Raw genomic sequence first — 24,690 nt, 5'->3', positions numbered from 1 at the left:
AAAGACAAAAAAAAAGCCTACATTACAAAGGATTACAAAGGCGGAGCATGCCGACAGGAGACCTTTTACATAGATCTATATTCTCCATATAATAATAGATATATAGTAAAGGTTGCCTTTCCTAACTGAAAAAATGGCTATGCAGCTGACAGAGCAGAGAATGGATGAATAGGCTAAGTTAAGTCAAGTGAAGATTGAAATCTGAGCTAATATACCTCTTGGGTCTATGCAAGTGGGTTGTGACTAGAAATTTGTGGAAAAAAATAGAAGAAAAAAAGATGATGAGGAGATAGGAGTTGTCATGTTGTTTCAGAGAAAAACAAAACAAAACAAAAAACTCTCCATGCTCTGTGAATACAGGGGAAAACAGATTCTCTAATGCCTCCTTTGCTTGTGACAACAGGTACGTGGGCGGGTAAATTAAAATATGATGATATATTACTGGTTGGATCATATTACAGGGAAAAGAGATAGGGATAGGAAGAGAAATGAGGTCCTTGTAGAACAAGGGAGGGTGAGAACAGAAAAAGTCTAACCTAGTTATAAACCTTCTAATCAATAGTAGAGCCTCAGGTACCTTGTAGTATCAGTATCTAAGGTAAAGACTGTTAAGTTAAAATATACAAGGGTTGTGAAAGAAGGTAATTACAAAAAAATTCTAATTAGAATTCTCATTTATAGGGATGATTATTTGGATGTTTTAGGTTTCCAAAAGATGAGGAACCCAGGCTGTAGATGAAACTAGACTTGTTTAGTTATTTTTGATGGGAACCATAGAGTGGATAGTGTTACGTGCTAGGTAAATTTGTGAACGAGAATTTGATGAGATTAGTAACACCTTAATGCAGCCATAGTTTTGGAATTTATTGTAATTTTGAAGCAGACAGAAGAAAGAAAGGGTACTGGCATTAAAAGTGTTGTAGGAAAGAAATGATTATTTTGTAAAAAAAAAAAGATGTGAAATTGTAGGTGAGAATGACTGTATCTAACTCTTATTGTGTAAGGTAAAAGGGCACAAGTGTAATCTGTGAAAGAAGTACGTTAGGTATTTAGAAATTCCGTTTTCTATGCAGAGCCTGATTACTATCGGATATGACGTGCATCCAGATTATATGGGTATTCAGGTTGTTATAACAGAGCACATTAGGATGATAGAAAACTGCAAGAATTATTTTTACTCTGTAAAGCATGTCTAACTAAATGCACCTCGGTAAACTGAGTAAATATACATGCACACACATATGTACACATTTATGAATATTTTTTGTAGACATGAAAGTTTGAAAAGTAATGCTGTTGTATATATTTAAGAATTTGAATAGTTGTGTTTATATATGTTAAGAAAATAGCGGTTTAGCGTGCGCAATATTAATTTATTTTAAATGTGTTTTCAAAATTTTTTTGGTGACCATAGCTTCATCAGGAGGAACGGGTATGGTCCTGTATTACTAAGAGAATCAGATTTTTCCTAACAATTTTCCCTATCAGCTAGACATAAGAAATTATTATAGACTTAGTTGGAAAAAATGGTTCACTTCAATATTTCTTCTTGCACAGAATCCCAGCAGATCTCATTTTGTTTGTGTTCATCAGCTTTTTTTTTCACATTCATTAATGGTCTCATGCACACATTTCAGCCTGTTATAGACATTTTAGATAAATGATTGTACAAGTTATTACTTTTTTTTTTCTTTTGCACCAAAGTGAAAGCAAGTCAATTTTTATGTCAAAATTGTCCTCCCTTTCAATTCTAGTTCTAGATCTAGTTTGTGCAGTTTTAAGGTATAGATCTTGAGTCAATCTTTCTATGAGCTGTGCTAGTGTCAGAGTGCAAATTCACGTTCTTCTCCTCCTCTGTACCTCTATCTCATGCATGTGTTTGTCTTTGATCAACACCATGACCAGGCTCTGCTATCCCCATTATTAAGGGTATGTACAAGCCTTAATAGTGCCCCACAGCTATTTGAAACCACCTTTCATAGGGTATAGATGATCACCATAATTATCGTAGTTTGTATGATCAGTTGCTTTTGTTGGGGTTGAAATTGGATGTAGCTGCTGAAAAGCATTTTCATGATTAATGAATAGTTTGCATCTTGGTGTGTTAGCATGCTCTTTTGCCCTTTTCCAAGTAGTCAATGATAGTTTCACATACTGTATATGATAGTTTGATATAAGTACAGTTGCATTGTAAAAGACTGTTCTTTTAGGATTTTATTACTTGTGTACATATATATATATATATATATATATATATATATATATATATATATATATATATATATATATATATATATATATACATATACATACAGTGTATACTTTCATGCATTTTAGTTCAAGAATTTCCTAAGCACAGTCTTTTAAATTCAAGTAGGCATGTTGTACAGTGAAATTGTACACATTGTTACTATTATAGACGTATTTTTAGAAAGAACAACATGGACTTTTCAAGACTTTGAAACCAATATAAATATGTTTATACACACCATAATAAGTGAACCATATCCATTGTTCCCTTTAGACATAGTCGGATTTGTTCAGTATCCCTTTACTTGCATTAGTTGGCACATACATTTAAGCAGTTGTTTTGAATATTGTAGAAGTAACAGAGATATAATTGCTAATGAATTGTGTCGCAGAGTACTTTTCTATGGCTACTCATATTAGGATGAAATTAGCGGTTTTAAGCTATTGTAATCTTGTGTGAGTACTATGTAGTCATAAGTTGAGGTTAGTAATCTGTGTATAAACGAGATTATTTCAAGTCATACATTATGTTTCCCTTGGAATATTATGGAAATGTAATACATTGATAAGGGTTGCCACATGTATTTTCATTTTTAATGTTTTTACACCTGTAAAGCATTGTTCCATTGGAATGGAACAGTAGCAAGTTGTTTAAAAAATTCATTGCAAATATATATATATATATATTATTATAACCCTGGAAGACAAAGATTTATGATATACATGTCAGAATAATTTGTGATATGTGAAGTGATGGCAACCCTGTAATGTTTGATCAGTGAACATATTTGAAGTAATTAATTGTCAGTTATTGTATTTGCAGCAAAAATATAGTCCTTAGATCTGTGAATGTAGTTAGCAAAAGAATTTTAGTACATTAGTCATGTAATTATTTTATTTTATTTATTAATAGTATAATTCATCAGTAAGGAAGAAGAACTCTAAAGTATTTTAGGCAATGTAAATGTGCCATGTAAATCTGGAATGATTTATACTATGGTTTTCAATTTTGTGCAGAAGAAATGATTATTGTTTGTAAGGATTGTAGAAACTTAAGAATTCTTTATGATTAGAAAATTATTATCAAGTCACTTTGAGTATTATGAAGAGTAAATAAGGATAAGATTAAAATTTGAGCTTTGAATAGTTCTGTGATATTTAGTTATAAGGAATTTTGTGACTGCTCATTAAGATGATTTTTTTAATGTGTCAGGAAGGTGGTCAATATTGATAAAGCGAAAGAAGTGTTTTACAGTTATGTACTTCCAGATTTACATTAGATTTTCTATCCCCATGATCCTCCAAACTTCCAGTGGGAACCATGACTAGACAATATATGTAATGACTAGATATTTGATGTAACTGTATAGGATTGGCTTTGTAGAGAGGCAAACATTGGAAGACCAATAGCCTTACGTTTTCCCTGGTTGTATAATTTAGCGATTCCCACAAAATTTGATTGATGCAGTTCAATCTAATTCTTGTCGAATTTATTACTCGTTTTAGCAGTGCATGTCTGTTTCTCACTGCGGCATTGCTCAGCTTGCAAATCTGCTGGCAAGATGCATGCGAAAGTTTTATTATATGCCGAACACCAAACAGCATCAACTCTATTACAGTTTTTTGCTGATAATGGATTTCAAAGCCTTTGCATTTCTCATAGTTATTGGTTAGCAAAATAGATGTAAATTAATTGGGGCACATTTGTTTGAAGATATGATTTATTTGGTATTTTTCTCATGGTTTCCATTAGGAACCTAGTTATCAACATCTTTAGATATGTACCTTTTATTATTCCCTTACTATAATGCCTGTGTTACCAAACCTTATTCTTTCTAGTTCATAGATATACTTCAGTTTTTTACTTGAAATACTGATAAGGGTTTGGGTATTCATAAAAGATTAATGCTGCCATTTTACTAAATTTTACTAATGAAAAATGGGGTGTTTTGGATACATTAATTTAGTGTACATTGGCTTTGCTGACATGAAGTATAAAGAGGCATCAGCTGTCAAATACATTTGTACTCTGAATAGACGTACCCCATTTCGTCAGGTGTTTATTATTGCAACTGTAATTGCAGAGGACCTTGAAGAGAACACAGCCTTGAACAAGTGGAGTTCCTTAGAGCTTTTACCCCAGGATGCTGAGGTAGCCAGCCCAGCAGTGCTCAATGCTAACAGTGGTAAGCGCTTTCGTTGATTAATAGTGTTTATTCAATTTCCATTGGTTAATTTCACACATTATTTATTTATTTATTATTATTTTTTTTTTCAAAAGAAGGTGAGGCATGTGCCAAGTCTTGCTGTTTATTTGGTTTGGAGACCGCTGTCTTGTCATTTAGAATCATAGACGGACAGAGCAGATCCCATGTTCAGTAACAAACAGTTCTGTATAGTGATAGAATTTTTTTTTCTTTCTGTAGTGTTTTGAAGTTTACATTTAAGACCCCTGCAGTAGCCATAATATATACTCTCTGGATTTAGTTACCCTAGTCTTGCTTTCATGAAAGTGATACTACTTTATATAGTTATGTAGTTCAAATTTGTAAGTGAAGATACTATGACAGTATTTAGATTTTTGTTGTACAATTAGGTTACACTTTTATTCATGCCCTTGTCTTTGCATGAACAAATTAGATTGTCATTTCACGTTTTTCTTTATGATCATGAGTGCAGTGTTGGCCAACTATGGTCTCATTTTGTGGATTAATGCTTATATACTTATATATTGAATTACCATACATACTTACAGATAGTATATTCTCCCATGCATTCATGTCCCGCATGGTAGCTGAGCGGCAACGCAGTGTCAACCGTAGTATGGAAGCCTCGGCACCCTCGTCCCCGTCACTATCGCCAAGCCATCAACCGGGTCCCTGTTCTACCACCGTGCTACTGCTTGTTGTCCACGCTGGATCCGTCCTTGACCCAAGCACTGGTCAGTTTCTTCTTTGTCTTGCTCTTTTCTAGATGGGTTTTAGTGTTCTTGAATAAAAGAAGAAAGAAAAGAAAAGAAGAAGAAAAAATATTGGACCTCATGAGTATAGCTATCTTCTTGTGCATCAGTTAGGTATTCAATATTCAAGATTTTAAGAAAAAACTTGATGCTGAAAAATACAAAGACAGGCTACCACGAGGATAGCTCCGTTCCTGTATAATACAACTAGGTAAATACAGAGATGGGACACTACGAGCATAGCTCCCCTTCCCATAAGATACAACTGGGTAAATGCAACTAAGTAGGTAAAATACACACACACACAACTAGATTAATACAACTAGGTAAATACATGGCTTGATGGTGTAGTAGTACCATTCTCAACTGCCAATTCAGTGATCTGAGTTTGAACCCCACCCAGAGCCAAAACTTTCAACATAGATGCACTGTGAACCATTATGCCAACTCTGGTGGGCAAAGAGTTGGTTGTATGTATATAAAGTCATAGCATCACCCATAGATTGAGCCACATATGTAAGCTCTGAGCTCTTGTCTGGGAGGGTAAAATCTGCTGGTTGTGAGTCCATCATGTGATCCTAGACTGTGGTGAGTCACACACACATGCACAGTTGTAGAAGAGATCTGAAAAAAAACCAGCTTTCTACACAGAGTGGTGGATATTTGGAACAAATTGGACAAAACAATAGTGTGTGCAAACACCATACATGAATTTAAGAGATACAAAGACGGGTCACTACGAGCATAGCTCTCCTTCCCGATAAATACAACTAGGTAAATACACACCCCACCCTCACTGGCTAGTGTGGACTTCTGGATATTTTGGACAGAGGTACTTCCTGTTTAGTCTTAGACTAATGTTAGAGAGGAATTACTGTCTGTATATTTTATATGTCAGTGCATTTCTTAAGATATACTTTCACATTTTTGTGACTGAATAGATGACATTGTTATGTTGGCTTAAAACTTTTCTTATGAGTAGAACTTTTAGGGGAAAAAAAGAGAAAGAGAAAAATCATATTTACCCACCAAGTAGGACTTCTTCTTTATAGAATGATTTTATTGAAATAAACTTTCAATGTTTACCATTGTCTTTTTCAGATGTAACTGCTAAGAAGAGTGATATAATAACCTTCAGGGGTGCGTTTGAATCTGTGATGCGTCAACATTACCCACAGATGGTGGGTCATGTGGCCATTAGGCTCGTTGTAGGACCTACAATTTGTGGGGATGGACTCAATGTGCTTTCAAGGTTAGTGGCTTGGAAGATAGTTATGTATGTATATATGTGCAGGAGATCCTTGACATGCATTGTTTCAATTTTGTGGCTGTACAGAGTTATTTGTCATTTTGAGGATTGGTCTTATATTTATTTATTTATTATTATTATTTTTAAGTTTTATTTTTGTGATTTTTTTGTACTATATATATGGGGCAGAGTTTTTAGAGAACTGTTGAATGTGGAGGAGGATAGGGATTGATCATGGCAGTGGGAGGTGCTAAGAAAATGATGGTGACAGGAGAGGAAAATGCAAGAGATGTAAGAAAAGATTAGGCACAAGGAGCTTTGAAAATAATGATAGCTGGTAAGGCACCCGGGTTGGATGGGTGTCATGCAGAGAGTCTGGAGAAGGGAGGTACAGTAATAGTGGACTGGCCAGTGAGGTTGTTTAATGTGTGTCTAAGGGAGGGGAGAGTGCCAGAGGGCTGGAGGAGTGCCTGTATAGTTCTCAGGAGATTGGAAAGTCATCAGAAAAAGACATCTGGAAGTGGAAGCATAGAGGAAGTTATATGAAGAGTTGATTGTGCCTAAGATACTGTACAGGGTGAAGACATGGAATAGAGGAAGAAAGGAGAAGTTGAAATGTGTTTTGAGATGAAGTGTCTGAGAAGTATGGTAGGGGTTACAAGGGTGGATAGAGTGAGAAACGAGGAGGTGAGGAGGAGAGTTGGGGTGGAAAGGGAGCTGGTAGACAGGGCTGATGAAAGATTAGTAGGATGGTTCGGACAGATGGAAAGAATGAGTGAAGAAAGATTAGTAAATGAGGTGTGGAAAACAGGTGGATGGAGTGAACTTGAAGTTGATGACCAAGAATAAGATGGATGGGGTGAAATGGACTTTGATCAAGAGGGGAATGTCTGTTGAGCAAGGAAGGGAGAAGGCAGGAGATAGGGATGAGTGGAAGACGGGTGTGTATGGATAGTTTGACACAGCTTGAAGGGATTTCTTCCCATCTTCCCAATTTTCCACACGAGGGAACAGGGATGGGGGTCTCTTTGTAAGTGAAGTGTCTCTGCTGTGGATGTGCTGTGCCTTGCTGCATTGCTTCTGACCTGGGTAGTGGGCAGGATACAGGGATGACCCTTGATCCACCAGGAGCTAAGATAAGAGGGAAACAAGGGTGGTGGATGGTAAAGGCCCAGTCGTACCAAGCTTACGACCTGTTTCCGACCACCGGCCAGTTGCAGGTCGTCTTTGGAAGTCACTGGTAGTCAGTAATAAGATAAATAGATAGATCGATAGATAGATAGATAGATATATTACAACACACACTGAATAGTCCCCAGTACATAGATTTTCATTTTATCAACCACGTTAACTTTTTCCGTTTCAGTTGCTTGCATAGGTTTTGTGTCACCAAACGATCGCTTGATTTTTGGTCGAAGGTGGTCGGAAACAGGTTGTAAGCTTGGTGCGACTGGGGCTTAAGCAGAACACGTGGGAGTGGGTGTGTGCCTTCGACTTAGTTACCTCAGTTATTATGGGGAAGACATCCTTCGTATATAGATAGATAATTACGTCCTCCCATTCCTTTTCCTATGCCCTAGTCTGTTTTTTTATATTTACATACGACTTTAGGGTGTTTTAGGTTAGGTAAGTGACCTAGGTTATGGTTATTCTAACTCCATTATTTTCGTTTAATTTTACAGTCTTAGTCCGTACGGAATTGATGCATCTCCTGTTGGGGGTGAAGTGACGTGTGGAGACAACTTGCCGGTCGGAGCAATTCCCCTCATGGCTACTTCTGCGCCAGAGTACGAGGAATCCGTTCTGAAACTAAACACTTCGTTGAATGCAGCATATCATGAATTCCTACGCTCGGAAGAAGGCCATGGTTTTAATGGTCAAGTTTGTTTGATAGGTAAGAGAAATTGTGTATGCCTGGTTCCGGACATTCATGTTTTTTCTTTAGATTATTTTGTGTGGAATAGGGTTTGTTTGTTATGATTTTGGCTGTTTTTGTGATATGCACGAATACCGTTCAGAAGTATTGACTGCATGGTGTAGTAGGCACTGTCTTGGAGTGCCCCTACTGACCAGAGGCACACATCCTTCATGTGTATAAAATCTCTTGTAGAAAACTGCCAAGATATTTGGAATCATGACCATGTAATGGTAAGATTGGATCATATAATTTTTTTTATTTAATTAAGATATATTTCCTTAGTTAAATTTGTATGTTGATAAAGATGGGAACAAAAATGTAATTCATTTGAGGATCTGATGATAGATAGATAGATAGATAGATAGATAGACTTTATTTGGCAATAAATCAATGTACATGAAGTGCAAATAATGACAAGAACACATAGTTCGAAATAATAAATGTAAATTGCCGAGGATAACACAAAAAGCATGAACGCTTATTTCCATTGTGGTCCTCATCAGGTAATTTTTTCTACATTAAGTCACACGGACAAACATACATAGGGGGTTGAGGGGACCAGAGACACTCATGAGTAATACCAGCCAGTACACATATGACACGTAAACATTGTTATAGATTTGCTAATATTACTGAAATGTTTGTACACATAGGAACATTGAGTCCGAATATTTGAGCACCATCCAAAAGGAACCTTGCATTCAGCAAAGGAACAACAAAATAATGATGAACTGTAACAAAACAGTATGAGTGAGTACTATATCTGAGTAGTACCATTAAAAATATATTGCATTTTTCTACATCTGTATCAACATGGATGAGTGAGTACTATATCAGAGTAGGACCATTACTGATATACTACAATATTCAACATCTGTAACAACATGGAGTTATAGTGAATCCTAATAGGGTTACCTATTAATTAAATCTAACATTTTACCTGAATCTCAGGACGGAGTGGGCAATTACTATGGGTAGTACATTATAACCTGAAGCACCAGAGGTAGGGTACAGGGGACCAGTACTCGAATGAGTAAAACAACAAGGAGAATGAGGAAAGAGGTCAGATCATAACTGTTCTTGGAACCTACCTGAGGCATATGCCATATTATGACTGGCAAAACAAGGGTGGAAACCAATTTGTTAACATCAATCATTGTTATGCTTAACTAAACTTCTGAAAAAAGGGGGGGAGGTGAGGTCAGAAACAGTTATGAGTGATCGCAGATATGGGTGGTATTACTCATGGATTCAGGTATCCCTCACTAAGCTAGTAGTCTCCTCTGTGAGTTTATTAAATTGTCAATAACTTAGAAAGAATTTGTTCTTTGTTCTAAAATAACAAGGAACATGGCTATTTAAGGTATCTTGTTACATTTTTATGTGTGTGAATGATATTTTGACACAACCTTAAGGGATTTTCCCCTGTCTTTTCTTTGTCTGCAAGAGGAGACAGAGAGGGGAGTTGCCAATTAAATGAAGTGGCCTTGCTGTGGATGTGCTGTGTCTTGCTTCATTGCTTCTGACCCAGGGCAGTGGGCGAGATGCAGGGATGACCCATCATCCAGGAGGAGCCAAGAAAAGAGGGAGGGATGGTGAATGGGAGTGGAGTTGGTGGGGGATGTAATGGGTGGGAGTGGAATTATGTCTTGATTTTGGCTACCTCCCTTGTAAAGGGGAAAAAAGCCCTTGGTATATGTATGTATATATGTGTGTTACATTTTTGGTAAAATTGATTTATTGTATGACAGTGGGAGAAAATTTATTTATTCACATATGTGTCTATTTATTTGTTTGTTTATTCATGTCATTTCTATGTCTGATTTTATTTATTTATTTATTTTTTCTTGAACTAGGGGACAGTGTTGGTGGCATCCTCTGTTATGACGTGTTGTGCCGAGGGCACGACCAACCAGGGAAGTTCGGCAGCAGCACTAACATACCAGAAGGAGAGCCTCCGTCTCCCGGTCAGTACTGCCAACAGAAAACGCCCCCAGGGTCTTCTTTGCCGAAGGGCATGCACTCCCCCCTGTCGCCCCCCGTTCCTCCCATTTCTTGCTCATCTCAGGCCCACCAGATTCCTTCCCCCGTACCCTCGCCCTCTCCGACGATTAGAGTTAGCTTTGAGGACGCCTTATCCGGGTCCCACATGTTAGCACCAGTCTCACATTCAGAAACGAGTTTTTCAGGTCACTGTCCCGTCGGTTTGCAATCTACCTCGTCGTCCCCTTCCTCCACCTCTTCGTCTTCCTCCTCGAAGGCGTTTTATAGCGAACCTTGCACGGTTGCCATGCCCTCTCAGCCCATTCCCATCGTGTCTTCATCCACTGTTGTAAGAAAGATTTCAGGATCTTCCTCCACCGGAAGCAGGAGTCCCTGTGACTGCTGCCCTCCTGCTTGCCACACACTCACTCACCTCACCTCCTCCTCGAGCCTCTGCCACAGCTCCTCCTCCTCCTTCTCCTCCCTCCCCCATTGCCACCACCACAACCACCACCACCACCACCAGCATCAGCACACCAGTCACCAGCGGCTGAGTTATTCCTTGGAGGCTCCCCAAGGCCATGGGGAGCTAACAGACGCAGGACGAGGAGGCAAGTTGCTGTGCGCGTTTTGTGCTGCATCCCACCTTGAGTGCCAAACCATGTTCTGCATCATGGACCGTTGCATCTTGTCTCGTCCACAAGCTACCGTATGTAGGATGCATTTGCAGTCATGGCTTCAACCTCTCCACCTGCAGTGCTCAAACCTCTCCACCTGCAGTGCTCATATATCAGTTAAAAGAAGATACTTCTGTACGTGTATTTGTGGAAGGAAGCGTTAGAACAATAAATATTTGTCGTGTGGAAAGCAGTGGGGAAAGTAACTGTATATTTTGGAATCCATTTTATGGTATAAATTGAGCTACTGGGAAGTATTTTTTATATTTAGCTTGTGCACTAGTGAAGAAAAGAATTTTAAAATGTAGCAAGTGAGTTAGCATCTATGTAAATTAATCATGTAATTTAACTTTGTTTATTTTTCCGAGAGGCTAAAGTTTTAAGTTAAAAAAATATAGTTTTTTCTTCTATAGATATTTAAAAGCCTCTGAAGATTCTCTTTTTTAGGTATGAAAAAAATAGATGAAAGGATTTGTAGCTAAAGAAGTTGTTTGAAGTGGAATGCATGAGCTAAAATTTAGTATCAGGGGGCAAAATTCTAATTGGTAAAATCAGGGTCCCTGCATGTTACTTTCTTTTTCAAAATTCGTAATTCTATTTAGTACTAAAGTTGAATACATTGTTTGTAATCTTGAGCATGTGTGCTTGGTTTTAGATAGGACCTGGGGAACATCGGTCTTCTAAAAGCCAAAATAGAATTATCAGACTGCCTTCGTGTACGGAAGAAATATGAAGGTGATCAGACAAGTCTGAGTACTAAATGCAATTTCTGTTGTGTGTTTTCCGAGAGTGAGTCTTTGATTTGGAGTGCGTGCTGCACACACTTGTTGTAAATAACCTCACTGAAGCCATAAATCGAGAGATCATCCTTTGTTTTGCGTTTTTTTGTTAATTTACTTAATATGAGTTGTTTTTATTTGCCTTCTCTTTTCGTTTTGTGTTCCGACACTCATAATTCCATGCATGAATAGCTTGAACAAATTATATAAACAAACATAGAAGGAAATTCTGCTTTTTGCTTTCATTGGCTTTTAAATGTTTGCCAAGTAGACAGAGTAATTATTTGAATTATTTGAATAATTTATGCAATTTATTTCATGCTATTATAATCATAAGATTTAATTTTATTGAAACTAATTTTATGTGTGTTGAACCAGTTTCAAATATGATTATTGGAATAGGAAGTATATTATGTTTGTATGCTGGTATATCAATTCATTATGTTGTATTTATATATACATATAAACAGTAGCTTGGCCAGCTGCTAAAGGATCTTCAATCCTATGAATTGGCTACGTGACTGTGCATGGATGTAAGTGTCTGTAAGAAAGAAGAAATAGTGCAAATGTCAGAGGAGAGTGGGTTGGATATAATGACCACAAGTGAATTGAAAATCCGTACAGTAATTCCTTCTCTATCCGAACTACCGTTATCTTAATTGAATGTATATTTTCCTACCAGCATCATTTTCATGGCCCATCCACCTGTAAAATGACCCAGGAAAGTGCACCTTAGTGGCTGAAGGGAGACTGGGAGGGAGAAAATTTTACCTTGTGTATTTGAATGTTCTCAGATGCTCAGATGAGAGGAAGGGTGGGAGGGGTGTGGAGTGTATTTCGGGATGAAATGGGTGGGAGTGTTTTTTATGCCTTTCCCTTTTTGGCTACCTCCCTTGGAAGGGGGAAAAAGCCTTGGTATATGTATGTATGTATGTATGAGAAGGATTATTCTGAAAGACAAGGGTGAGTGGAAGGTGGTGGGAATGAGAGGGTGTAAATTGGGTTGACGGAGCTAAACATGTAGCTGGACCGTAAGAGCGGGTCTGTGAACACGAGGAAATATGAACACATGATGCATGCGAAGGTGGTAACGGGTAATATGAAACTGAGGCATGTTCTGGTCGGAACTGAGTGAGGATTTTTTGAATATATGGAAATGGGAAAAACTGGGTGTCAGAAATACAAATGGAAAAGTAGTCCGTAAAGATCCTGAGGGAGTGATGTGTTGTTTTGGGCCCAGTGTGGATTAGAACAGAAAACGTGTAATCGATTTTGCAAGGGGCATGTTCATTGGTGGCTTGTGCTTCAAGAAATTTATTTACGAATGTACATAGAGACATAGTAAGTATGATTGACCCCTTGAATACGATGACGCTCATGTAGGCATCATGAGGCATGAGTGAGTATTTGAAGATGCCAGTGTTGGCTTCCCGTTTGTGTTAATTTTGTAGTTGTATCTGAGTGACCTTTTTATTCTGTGAACAGACTTGATCACTTTTTCAGTGGTTGCAAATATCCTGAGTGAAAGAGAACAAGCATGAATTCCGTAACTTTATATTTTATAATGCGCGTATTGTGATGCCTCATCGTATGCCAGGCAGCTAAAGTGCGTGCAAATATTAGACTCGTATTGAAGAGTGATAAGTGGGGAAGGGTAAACGAAGATGGGCGTAAGAATACATTTATTGTCTTAATATTTCGGTCTATGACCTTCTTCGGAGGACTCGCTACAAAACATCATGATCACAAAATTTATACCTGCAGTGGGAGGAACTCCTCAAGCTTCGAGCGTCAGGTTTTTTCCAGAGCATTAATTATTAAGAGACTAGCTGCTTTGGAAAGGCATATAAACCCTTCTCTATCATTGTTGTTTATTTGGATGTTTATATGTGCAGCTTCCGTCTTTCTCATTTTCTTTCGTAATCCCTTATTGAAGAGGTTAATCATGTGGTCTTGGATTGAGACCTGATGAGAGAGCCATTGGATATGGAGATGTTGAGAGAAGAAAGAGCGATCATTGTATTCTGCTGATGAAAGCAAAGATGGTGAAGATGAAATAGCCCAAGCATAAACAGAAGGGAAATGAGTAATAAATGTAGGAAACAGAGGAAAATGAGGTGACAAATGATATGAAAGACAAATGAGAAAATACATACATATCAAAAAGCCTTTTCTCCCTTAAATTTGTGTAGCCATAATAAAGCATACACCCACCCATTCCACTCCCATCCCACATCCATCAAAAAATGTTCATGAAAGTGGCAGTTGCTGACAAGATTGACGAGTTAAACACCATATGAGGACAGAGCCTTTATTTGTACACGTTTTGCTTATTACAGCTTTTTCAAGTACTTGAAAAAGCTGTAATAAGCGAAACGTCGTACAAATAAAGGCTCCGTCCTTATATGGTGTTTAACTCATCAATCCATCAAAAATCCATATGTTGTCCTTCCCATCTTTGCATCTCGTGAATGAAGGGTTGTTCTCTAGCAAGGGAGAACCAGGGCAGTGGATTGATTGTACTGAATATTAGTAAACAAAATTGTGAAAAAAAAAAGTTTGAAAGGGGTAATTTGTGTGGTGAGTAATCATCTCGTAATGATATTCAAAGAAAATAGGGAGTCGCTCTCAAATTAGGTGAAGTTTACCAAAAAGCTTCAAAGAGGAATCTCATCTTCAACTATTTGTACTTTGATATTTATATATAATTGAAATTGTAAAAAAAAAAAAAGTTTGAAAGGGGTAAGAAATTGCTCTCAAATTAGGTGAATTTTACCAAAAAGCTTCAAAGAGGAATCCTATCTGTACTTTGATATTTATATATAAACAGGAAACATCCTTGACAAGGAGTATGTTTGGAGATGATCTTTGAGGAGAATACGTATTATGCAAGATTTGATAGAATGGGTTGTGGTTTCTGTTGGAACACAAAATTAAGACAATTTTCTGGAAGAACGGAGAATGGCGCATAGAGTACTGCATTTACAAGATGGGTTGACAGAAATTTAAAAACACCGAGAAATTATCACATGTTATTGGTTAAAAGTTGGGATCTATCACCATGGTCTTGGATCATGTGCTGGACATGTGATTGACAGCTATTACCCTCCCGGAAGAGAGCTCATATATGACCGATCTATGGGTTATGCTGTGACCTTACATGCACACACACCCAAGTCCTCGCCCATGAGAGTTGGAGTAACAACTCGCAGCACAGCGATACTGAAATTATTTTCAGCCCTGGGTGGAATTCGAATTTGAAATGCCATAGCAGCAGTTGGGAATGCTACCACTGTGCCGTCGAGTCGTATCAGAGAGACAGGATATGTGTGGACCATTCGTTCACACGCGGATAAACGAAAGCTTGTAGTGAAGTGTGAGGAGGTGAAATTAATACATAATAGAGGCAATGGCAGTTGCCCATTTTCTGTTATGTGATGTAGTGTATGTATAACCTTTCTTATTTTTTATTTTATCCTTGTAAAATACTTTGTTTTTAATATGTGTATTTTTTTCTGTCTTATTCAAATTTATTTTCTGTGATCAGTTACTACAGTGTTTGTAAAGCCCATGAATGATTGAATTATTTTGAGTTTAGGTGATTTTTCTTTGTTTTCCTCCAGTTTCATCCATATTTATTTGAAAGTTATGCTTTTTTTAATGTAAAGGACATAAGTTATACAATTGGTTGTTTGAGCAACTTTTGACACATACAAACCTTCCACACACACTCACACACACACACATACCCCTTTGGATGCCCATGATTATGTTTTATTTACTTATTTATTTATTTATTTTTTACTGTCTTTTTCAAATTAATTTTTGGTCTTGAGTTATTGTAATTTTTGTAAACAACACGAATGCAAAAACCTTCACCCTCCCTTAGACACACATTAAACAACCTCACCAACCAGTCCACTATTACTGTACTTCCCTTCTTCAGACACTCCACATGACACCCGTCCAGTCGAGAGCTTTTGTTGATATGTCCTTAGACATATTATGCAATATTTTTTATTTATGTTATGTTCTATAGATTTAGGTGTTTTTAACTCTGATTAATTCAGTAGCATATTTTATATAAATTCTGTTTTATTTTTCATGTCTATCTCTTCATTTATTTTGACTACATAGGTATGTTCCTTTTTGCTTGGTTATCTCCCTTATGAAGGCCTTTGGTATATAGATACACATACGTAGACCAAAAGTCCATTTCTTGTTTAGTAGATGGGTGGCCCAGTGAAAGCATTCACCCACCCAACACCAGTCCAAAACCTGTTTGTTGTGCCTCCCATCTTAGTACTTTGCTTCATATCATTTCCTTGTCCATTGAAAGTCATTCTCCAATCTCTCTGATCTTTTGTACTCTCTTTACCTTGCTTGGCAGACATTCCTCTTGCATCCAGTACCCTTTTCACTGACCATCCACCTCATTATTAGTCTTCCTTTTGTGTTTCATCTTTTTATTCCTGCTTTTAACTAGTGTTTCCTCATTTGTTCTTTGTATATACTGTGTATATACATTTTATGTTATTTGGGAACATGGTTATATTGCTTTCCCAACCTTTCACTGTGTCTTGCTGCATTGCTTCTGACCCAGGGCAGTGGGTGAGATGCAGGGATGACCTATCATCCAGGAGGAGCCAAGAAAAGAGGGAGGGAGGAATAAATGGGAGTGGAGTATGTGGGGATGAAATGGGTGGGAGTGGATTTAGGCCTTTGGCTTTGGCTACCTCCCTTGTAAGAGGAAAAAAAAAACTTCGGTATCTGTATGTACTGCCTTTTACTATGCCTTATATTTTATTTTTGTTTATTTATTTATTTGTATGTATGTATGTATTTGTATGTCCTGCCATTGTCTCCAACAGTATGTATATAGCTACTATATGTAACTTTCCTGCCGGCCCATGAAACCAAAGGTCTCATGCAGGTTACCCCATTTGTGTTGTTTCCTGTTCCATGTTCTTCTCAAAAGGGTCAATGGTAATGGCTAATAATTTTTACAGGTTTTTGGAAAGATAGGTATTATCATTTTCATATTATTGGATGTGATTTGATTTGATTTGGTTTGACATCATGATCTCCTCTCAGAGAGGGCCAGGGTGGTGGTTCCTTACAGAGGGCTTTTTTGAATCAGGGAATTTGTTAGATAAAACTAATTTAAATTTTTGTACGTTTTGGATGAGTTACCTTTCTGTTCTAACATAGCAATTCAGATATACTGGGGGAATTGTGGGAATGGAATTTGGATGTATTTTTGGATGTATATGCAATTCCAGCTGTTGAATCAATACCACTGAGATTTATTATATTTCTTGGATTTTACAATTCATCAAAATATATTTTTTTTATTTTACAATGCATCAAAATATATTTCTTGGATTTTACAATTCATCAAAATCAAACTCAAAAATATAGAGATGGCGGGGTCAGTTTATTGAGAAGGTATTGTTTGCAAGGTTTACATTTTAAAGGTCAACAAAAGTTCTGAAATATATGTATTCACTCAAATGTAATGTTTATATAAATTTTAAAATGGGGGAAAATTTGCAAACAGGAAACTTGTTTGAGCATCAACTTTAGAAACATCACTTCAAAGTTGTTTCCTTTATTATAGAATTATAAAATTTTCATCATCAATCATCAGTTAATGATAATTGATGAAATATATTCAAATGGAAATATCTTTAGTCCAAGATAAATTAAGTGATGTTAATTGATAATGCACTTGAACATTGAGACCGTGGTGAAGTTATTTATACATGGAGAAATGCCAAGGACCCACAGAATCTGCCCATCTTTGAGTACAAAGATTTGGACAAATGGTGCCTGCCTAATGGGTACCTCACAAATTTCATTGACCCATTTAATAGTAGGCTTCCCATAAGTGAATGAAAAAATATATATATCTTGGCCCACATACTGTATTTTCAGGAAAATAAGTCTCTCTCTCTGTCTCTATCTCTTTCGGTCTCCCTCTCTGCCTCCCTCTCTGTCTCTCTCTTCTCTCTTTTCTATTCTCTCTCTTTTTCTGCCAATATTGAGGTGTATTTTACATTACCATGTGTCCTATATACCTGAAAGTAGAGTACATATTACATTTGATATCTTGGTCTACTTAACCCAGTGTAATCAGCTAAACCTAACCCAACCTAAAATCAGAAGTAATTATACAATAAATAAAACCTGGAATGAGATATGTGGTTTGAAATGTGGGCATTGTATGATGTAAATTGGAACATACACTAAAACCTTTCCAGCTTGAATTGGTTAATTATGTGTAATTAGTCAGAACAAAATAGATATGTATTGTGTTAGGCAATATTTAAATTTTTTAGAATTTTGATATATAAATTTGCTATTTGGATCAGAATGATCACATTTAGATTCCTGCTCTGTTGAAGACTTAATTTCTTGTGAGAAATATAATTGACTATTGTAATTTTGATGGATAGCAAAAATGCAACATGTATATTCAGTTTTGTTTTCAGTTCCTAGTAGTTATAGTACAAAAACTTTTAAATCGTGGATAAGAAATAATTATTTTAAATTCAGCTTTCTTTTACGTAGGTGCAGAGGACGGTGACGTTCCTCGAAGCTACCGAAAATGTCATAGTGACCCAAATCACATAGAAACACACACTAATCGCTTGGCATCCGAGTCGGACAGCCACTACTCAAGACATCTCTCCGCTCCTTATCCTCGGAGGAGATCTTCATCTTCAAGGTATTAGAATTTATATTTTATTCTTATTTTAGTGGCCATTCTGATATTTTCATTTCAGTTAACTGTAAATCACAAAATTTTCTTATTTTTACAGCATTATATTGGTTTGATATGCACAAAACATTTTTTCTTGAAAGAAAGATTTATGCTGTTTGGTGCAATTCTAAATGTCAGTGTTTTTTGTTATGCATGGACTCAAAAGTTATATATTGTACATTATTTACTTATTCTCAATATTTAACGGGTTTGATTAGGAATGAATGCTTTTTTCTTATTTGTAGAATGGGTTAGATCCATTTTACCTGATGTTTGAATTTCGTAAAAGATATGAGTTGTAAGATTTGCTAGATTGCACTGCTGATATAGAGGAATGGCGGCTTTTTGTGTATTCTCATTAAGTGGAAAAATTGAGTTAATCTTTTAAAGAAAAGCACCCTCTTTTATTTTACTAAAAGGTTAATTTGCTATATCCTTGATCTCAGTTTTCTTATTAGGTAACGTTAAGTTTTTATTAAAAACACGATAACACTTCTAAATCACCATTTCATCATAGCCCCCAGAGGCGGCTGTCATCGTCCAGGTATGGAAAAGAAATGTTTGAAAATAACAGCAAATAAAAAATAAAAATAAAGAGGAGTTGAACTCCTCCACTGTTGCTGACATTGCAAGTAGAATAAAAAAAAATGTTACATTTGTAGGCTGATTGTTTCCTATAATAGAAAGTAACTATTTCTAATTAACTATTACTATGAACTTTAAATATTTTCTTTCCTTTTTTTTTATAATGAATCCTAGTATAAATAGAGCATGAGTTAAAAGTTTAAAGACCTTATGATAAATACATAATTCATTCTCTTATAAAATACTAACTGGATGTGAAAGGATAATTGGATACCTCGTATTTCTGAATGGGGACCCATGATGAGTACTCGTAAGTGGTGGCCTTTGAGACAAATGTTAGAGAGGAACATTTCCGTTGCATCTATCTTGGAAAATCTGTCAACACACTTGCCTCCATCTGGAGGTGGAGCCCCAAGGTGATGATACTCTGTCTTTGGACCAGACCCAAGATCTTTCTGTCTACTTCGACTTTACTTCCTCCGCCTTTTCACATAAAGAAAACTGACAACTAGCAATGGCTTCCTTCCTCCTTGTACTAAAAACTGGTGACATACATACATAGAAACATACATATACCAAAAGCTCTTTCCCCATAACAAGGGAGGTAGCCAAAACACAAAGGCATAAAATCCACTCCCAGCCATTCCATCCCCACATACTCCACTCCCATCCACCCCCCTCCCTCCCTCTTATCTTGGCTCCTCCTGGATGACATAGAAACATGTGACACTGATACAGCTCAGACAACAGTCCAGAATTTCTTCCCAGAGAGATCCGTAGGAAGGCCTGGAGACTACTGCCAGTCATTGTAGGTTTCCAGTCAATGGAACACAAGGCAGAAATTAAGATTATTATGAGAGTGCTATCTTGGAACTTGAATACCCGAGAGCTCAAATGACCTGGAATCTGATTTTTGTTAATTGATTTGATTTATTATTATTATTATTATTATTGTTATTATTATTGACTGGAAGTGAGTATTAAGGGAGAGAGACTGGAGGAAGTGGATATTTTTAGATACTTGGGTGTGAATGTGGCAGGAAAGGGAGTGGAGGTGGAGGTAGAATGTAGATTGAGAGAAGTGAGTAAATGCCTTGGTGGATTAAACAGTGAAATGAGAAATAGACATCTGGGAATGGATGCTAAGAGGAGGTTATATGAAGGAGTGATTGTGCCAACAGCACTGTATGGGGCAGAAACATGAACATGAGAGAGGAAGAGTTTAAATGTGTTTGAGTTAAAATGCCTGAGAAGTATGGTAGAGGTTACTAGGCTGGATAGGGTGAGAAACCAGGAGGAGAGTGACAAGGCCACTTCATTTAATCTTTTGATAAAGAAAATTACTAAAAACCATTCAGTTGTTACCACAAATCCCACTTAATACTTACTACTAGATGCAGTCAGCCTACTCATGTTATGTAGAAATATTACCAGCGTTTGAATTTTGTCATAATTTTGACTGCTTGCTTCCTGTTTTTTACACAAAGCCCTGTTTATGTTTTGCTTTACTCGTTTTGATAATATTGTATTGTACTGGTAAGTCATTGTCACTGAAAGTGTGCTGAAATGCGTGTAATGTATAGTTTGTGTGCTATATTCAGTCAGTCATCATGATAATGTATATTGTAATATAAAAGAGCTCTGAAATTATAAGATGTTGGTAAATTCAATGTGCATTGTAGGTACTATTCAGTACCGTTGATAGCAAGTTTGTATTTAACCAGTTCTATAAATGTACATAGATAAGAGCAGGAACTGTGATTATAGAAAAGTTATGAATTATGTGTAACTTTTTATATATTTTTTCATGTGCAATATCAGTCTAGGTTTAGTTTTCTGCTGTAATGAAATAGGATCATGAGCCAGTTAATATTATATTAATTTCATCTCGCCATAACTTAGCAACAGAGAACTTAGAGTAATTTAATAATCTTCATTCAAACTAATATACGCGTCTTTCACGGCAGTGACCAGGGACAAGGCAAGCTTGACTTCGAAGTGAGCGATTTCTTCACCTTCGGATGTCCTCTGGCTTTGGTTCTTGTGTACCGAAAAATGATGAACACCAGTGACAAGAGTTGTAAGTTTTTCCGTACGACTTGAGTTTGTTGACGAAACATTGGGTGACGTGAATATTTCGAGGAATAGATTAAGTAAACATACCACTGTCATAATTAAGCTGAGAGAAGTTTTGAATTCCTACAACATATTCTTGGTGCTCAAATCTCAGTATCAGTCTTACATGTTATAAACATTTTAGTAGTATTAGCAAATCTATAATAATGTTTATGTGTCATATGTGTACTGATTGGTATTACTCATGGCTGTTTCTGGTCCCCTTAACCCCTACGTATGTTGTCTGTGTAACTTAGTGTAGAATATCAGTCTAATGAGGACCACAATGGAAATAAGCTTAGATGCTTTTTTTTGTGTTATCCTTGGCAATTGTAATTATAATTTTGAACTATGTGTTGTTTTCATTATCTGTGTTTCATGTGTTTGATTCATTGCCAAATAATCTTATTATTATTATTATTGTTATATTATTATTATGTACTTAAAATGTACAAACTTCATAATCAGATGGAGTGTGGTCTCAATTTTTAATATTGATTAATTCTTTAAACAGGTTTAATTCAGCGGCCAGCCTGTCATCAAGTATACAATTTATTCCATCCTACGGACCCGATGGCTGTGAGATTGGAGCCTTTGATCTCTGCACGCTTTTCCTTCCTGCCACCTGTCACGATCTCTCGTTACACCAAATATCCTTTGGGAGATGGCCAGCCAACACATTTATGTAAGGAATTCTTATTCTCATTGTAGTTTCAGACAGTGTTTCTTTTTTTTTTATCATCATTATTATCATCATTATTGCTATCAATGTAATAGTACTGGGAGACCTTAATGCTAGAGTGGGAAATGGTCCAATAGATGGAGTGGTTGGGAAGTGTGGAGTTCCAGGAAAGAATCGTAGTGGAGAGTTGATGGTGGAAATGTGTCTAGAAAGAGAGTTGATGATAGCAAATACAGTGTTTCGGAAGAAAGTCAAGCATAAGTACACATGGGAGAGGGTGGTGGAGGGAAGGGTGGTAGATAGAGCGCTAATGGATTATGTAGTGGTAAATAGGATTATGATAGGAAGAGTTAAGGATGTACATGTGCTAAGGGGAGAGGGTGGGGGAATATCAGATCATTTTTTGGTGGAAGGTAAGTTGAGAGTGGAGGATAGATGGAGAAAGAGGAAAGGGACAAAAGGTAGGGAGGTTCTTAGAGTGAACTCCTTGAATGAAAAGGAAAAGGAGAAGGAGTACGAAAAGAAGCTGAAGGAGGAGTGGGAGGGAGTTAAGGATAGAGCAGAGATGGGTGTGGAGGAGGAATGGGGATGGTTCAAGAAGGGAGTCTTAAAGTGTGCAAGGATGGTGTGTGGAACAAGAAGGACAGGGGGAAATAGAAGAAAGGGTAGTGAATGGTGGGATGAGGAAACAAAGAAGGTTGTAGAAGAGAAGAAGCGAGCATTCACAGATTGGTTACAAAAGAGGACAGGGGAGTCATATGAGACGTACAAAGAAAAGAAAAGAGAAGTAAAGCAAAAGGTAAAGGAGGCAAAGAGGAGAGCAGATGTGAAATGGGGTAGGAGTTTGAAATAAAATTTTGAAAGTAATAAAAAAGATGTTTTGGAAAGAAATTAAGAGAGGAAGAGGAGGCGAAATCAAGTAGGGAAGAAAAGGTAAAAGGTACAGATGGAGAGTTGATAATGGAAGAGATGGCAGTGAGGGGAAGATGGGCAGAATATTTTAGGGAGTTGCTGAATGTGAAGGAGGATAGTGAAGGAAAGATAGCTGCAGTGGGAAATACGAAGAAAATGAGAGTGATGAGTGAGGAGAATGGAGGAGAAATAAGGAAGGATGAGGTGAAGGCAGTTGTAAAGATGATGAAGCAGGTAAGGCACCTGGTCTGGATGGATGTCATGCAGAATGTCTGAAAAAGGGAGGTTTCAGTGATGGTGGACTGGTTGGTGAGATTATTTTAATATTTGCTGAGAGAGGGTAGAGTACCGGAGGACTGGAGGAGTAGTGCCTGTATATAGTTCCTCTTTACAAGGGAAAAAGGGGACAAGTGTGAATGTAGTAACTTCAGAGGGATTAGCCTGTTGAGTGTAGTAGGGAAGGCTTATGGTAGAATCTTAATTGAGAGGATTAGGAGAGGAACAGAAGGAGTAATTGGTGAGGAACAGTGTGGATTTAGGGACGGTTAGAGGTTGTGTAGATCAGATCTATGTGGTAAGACAGATATGTGAGAAAGCTTATAGGAAAGGGGAAGGATGTTTTTTTGGGCTTTTATGCATCTGGAAAAGGCTTATGATAGAGTAGACAGAAAGGCACTGTGGGAGGTTATGCAGATTTATGGGATAGGAGGAAAGCTTCTAGGAGCTGTCAAGAGTTTTTATGTGAGTTAGTAGAGCATGTGTTAGGATTGGAAATGGGAGAGAGTGAGTGGTTTGAAGTAAAGGTGGGACTTCGTCAAGGATGCGTTATGTCACCCTGGCTGTTTCAACTTATACATGGATGGGGTGGTGCGAGAGGTGAATGCTAGGGTAGTGAGTCAGGGATTGGAGATGGTTAAAGAAAATGGAGAAAAGTGGGAGGTGAGCCAGCTGTTGTTTGCAGACGACACTGCGCTTGTGGCAGGGTCAGAGGAGGGATTGAGGAAGCTGGTGGCAGAGTTTGGGAGAGTATGTGATAGAAGAAAGCTAAAGATAAATGTGGGTAAAAGTAAGGTGATGAGATGTACAAGGGGTGAAAGTGGCAGTAGACTGGAAGTGAACATTAAGGGAGAGCGACTGGAGGAAGTGGATAGTTTTAGATACTTGGGTGCAAGTGTAGCAGGAAAAGGTGGAATGAAGGTGGAGGTAGAATGTAGATTGAGAGAAGCGAGTAAATGCCTTGGTGGTTTAAAGAGTGTAATGAGAAATAGACATTTGGGAATTGATGCAAAGAGGAGACTGTATGAAGGAGTGATTGTGCCAACAGCACTGTATGGGGCAGAAACGTGGAACATAAGAGAAGAAGAGAGAAGGAGTTTGAATGTGTTTGAGATGAGGTGTCTGAGAAGTATGGTGGGGGTTACTAGGCTAGATAGAGTGAGAAATGAGGAGGTGAGGAGGAGAACAGGGGTGAGAAAGGATTTGGGAGATAGGGTTGATGAAAGAATATTAGGATGGTTTGGACACATGGAAAGAATGAGTGAAGAAAGACTAGTAAAAGAGGTATGGAAGGCAGATGTGGAGGGAGTGAACATGAGGGGACGTCCTAGGATGAGGTGGATGGATGGGGTGAAGGGGGCTTTGGGGAAGAGGGGAATGTCTGTTGAGGAAGGAAGGGAGAGGACGGAAGACAGAGGTGAGTGGAGAATGGTTGTATATGGATGATGTTGTGACTGCATGAGGAGGAATGGGCAGGGGGGGTGGGGTGGGTGGGGTAGTATGTGTGAGTAAATTTTGACGCAGCCCGAAGGGATTTCT

At 37.5% G+C, this 24,690-nt stretch overlaps 1 protein-coding gene across 22 annotated transcripts in view; it reads left to right on the top strand.

Annotated features, from left to right (window-relative positions):
• Positions 1–24,690, top strand: part of rdgB (retinal degeneration B) — a 205,612-nt gene that overhangs the window by 163,516 nt on the left and 17,406 nt on the right. For 12 of the 22 annotated variants that reach the window (XM_076198412.1, XM_076198427.1, XM_076198426.1 and 9 more), the window contains 10 exons: positions 1,906–1,929; positions 4,335–4,436; positions 5,006–5,191; positions 6,311–6,461; positions 8,141–8,352; positions 10,233–10,970; positions 18,389–18,545; positions 19,099–19,125; positions 21,134–21,246; positions 21,796–21,966. In XM_076198412.1, coding sequence (XP_076054527.1) covers positions 1,906–1,929; positions 4,335–4,436; positions 5,006–5,191; positions 6,311–6,461; positions 8,141–8,352; positions 10,233–10,970; positions 18,389–18,545; positions 19,099–19,125; positions 21,134–21,246; positions 21,796–21,966 — 1,881 coding nt within the window. Of the gene's footprint in view, positions 1–1,905; positions 1,930–4,334; positions 4,437–5,005; positions 5,192–6,310; positions 6,462–8,140; positions 8,353–10,232; positions 10,971–18,373; positions 18,546–19,098; positions 19,126–21,133; positions 21,247–21,795; positions 21,967–24,690 lie in introns of all 22 variants that reach the window. The other 10 variants (XM_076198432.1, XM_076198420.1, XM_076198428.1 and 7 more) reach the window with 7 other exon arrangements.

Source organism: Oratosquilla oratoria, chromosome 15 (genome assembly GCF_046742065.1).
Source record: "Oratosquilla oratoria isolate Oo_2021 chromosome 15, ASM4674206v1, whole genome shotgun sequence".
Lineage (NCBI taxonomy): Eukaryota > Metazoa > Arthropoda > Malacostraca > Stomatopoda > Squillidae > Oratosquilla > Oratosquilla oratoria.
The sequence above is the reverse complement of the archived record's forward strand: the minus strand, read 5'-3'. Positions and strand labels throughout refer to the sequence as shown.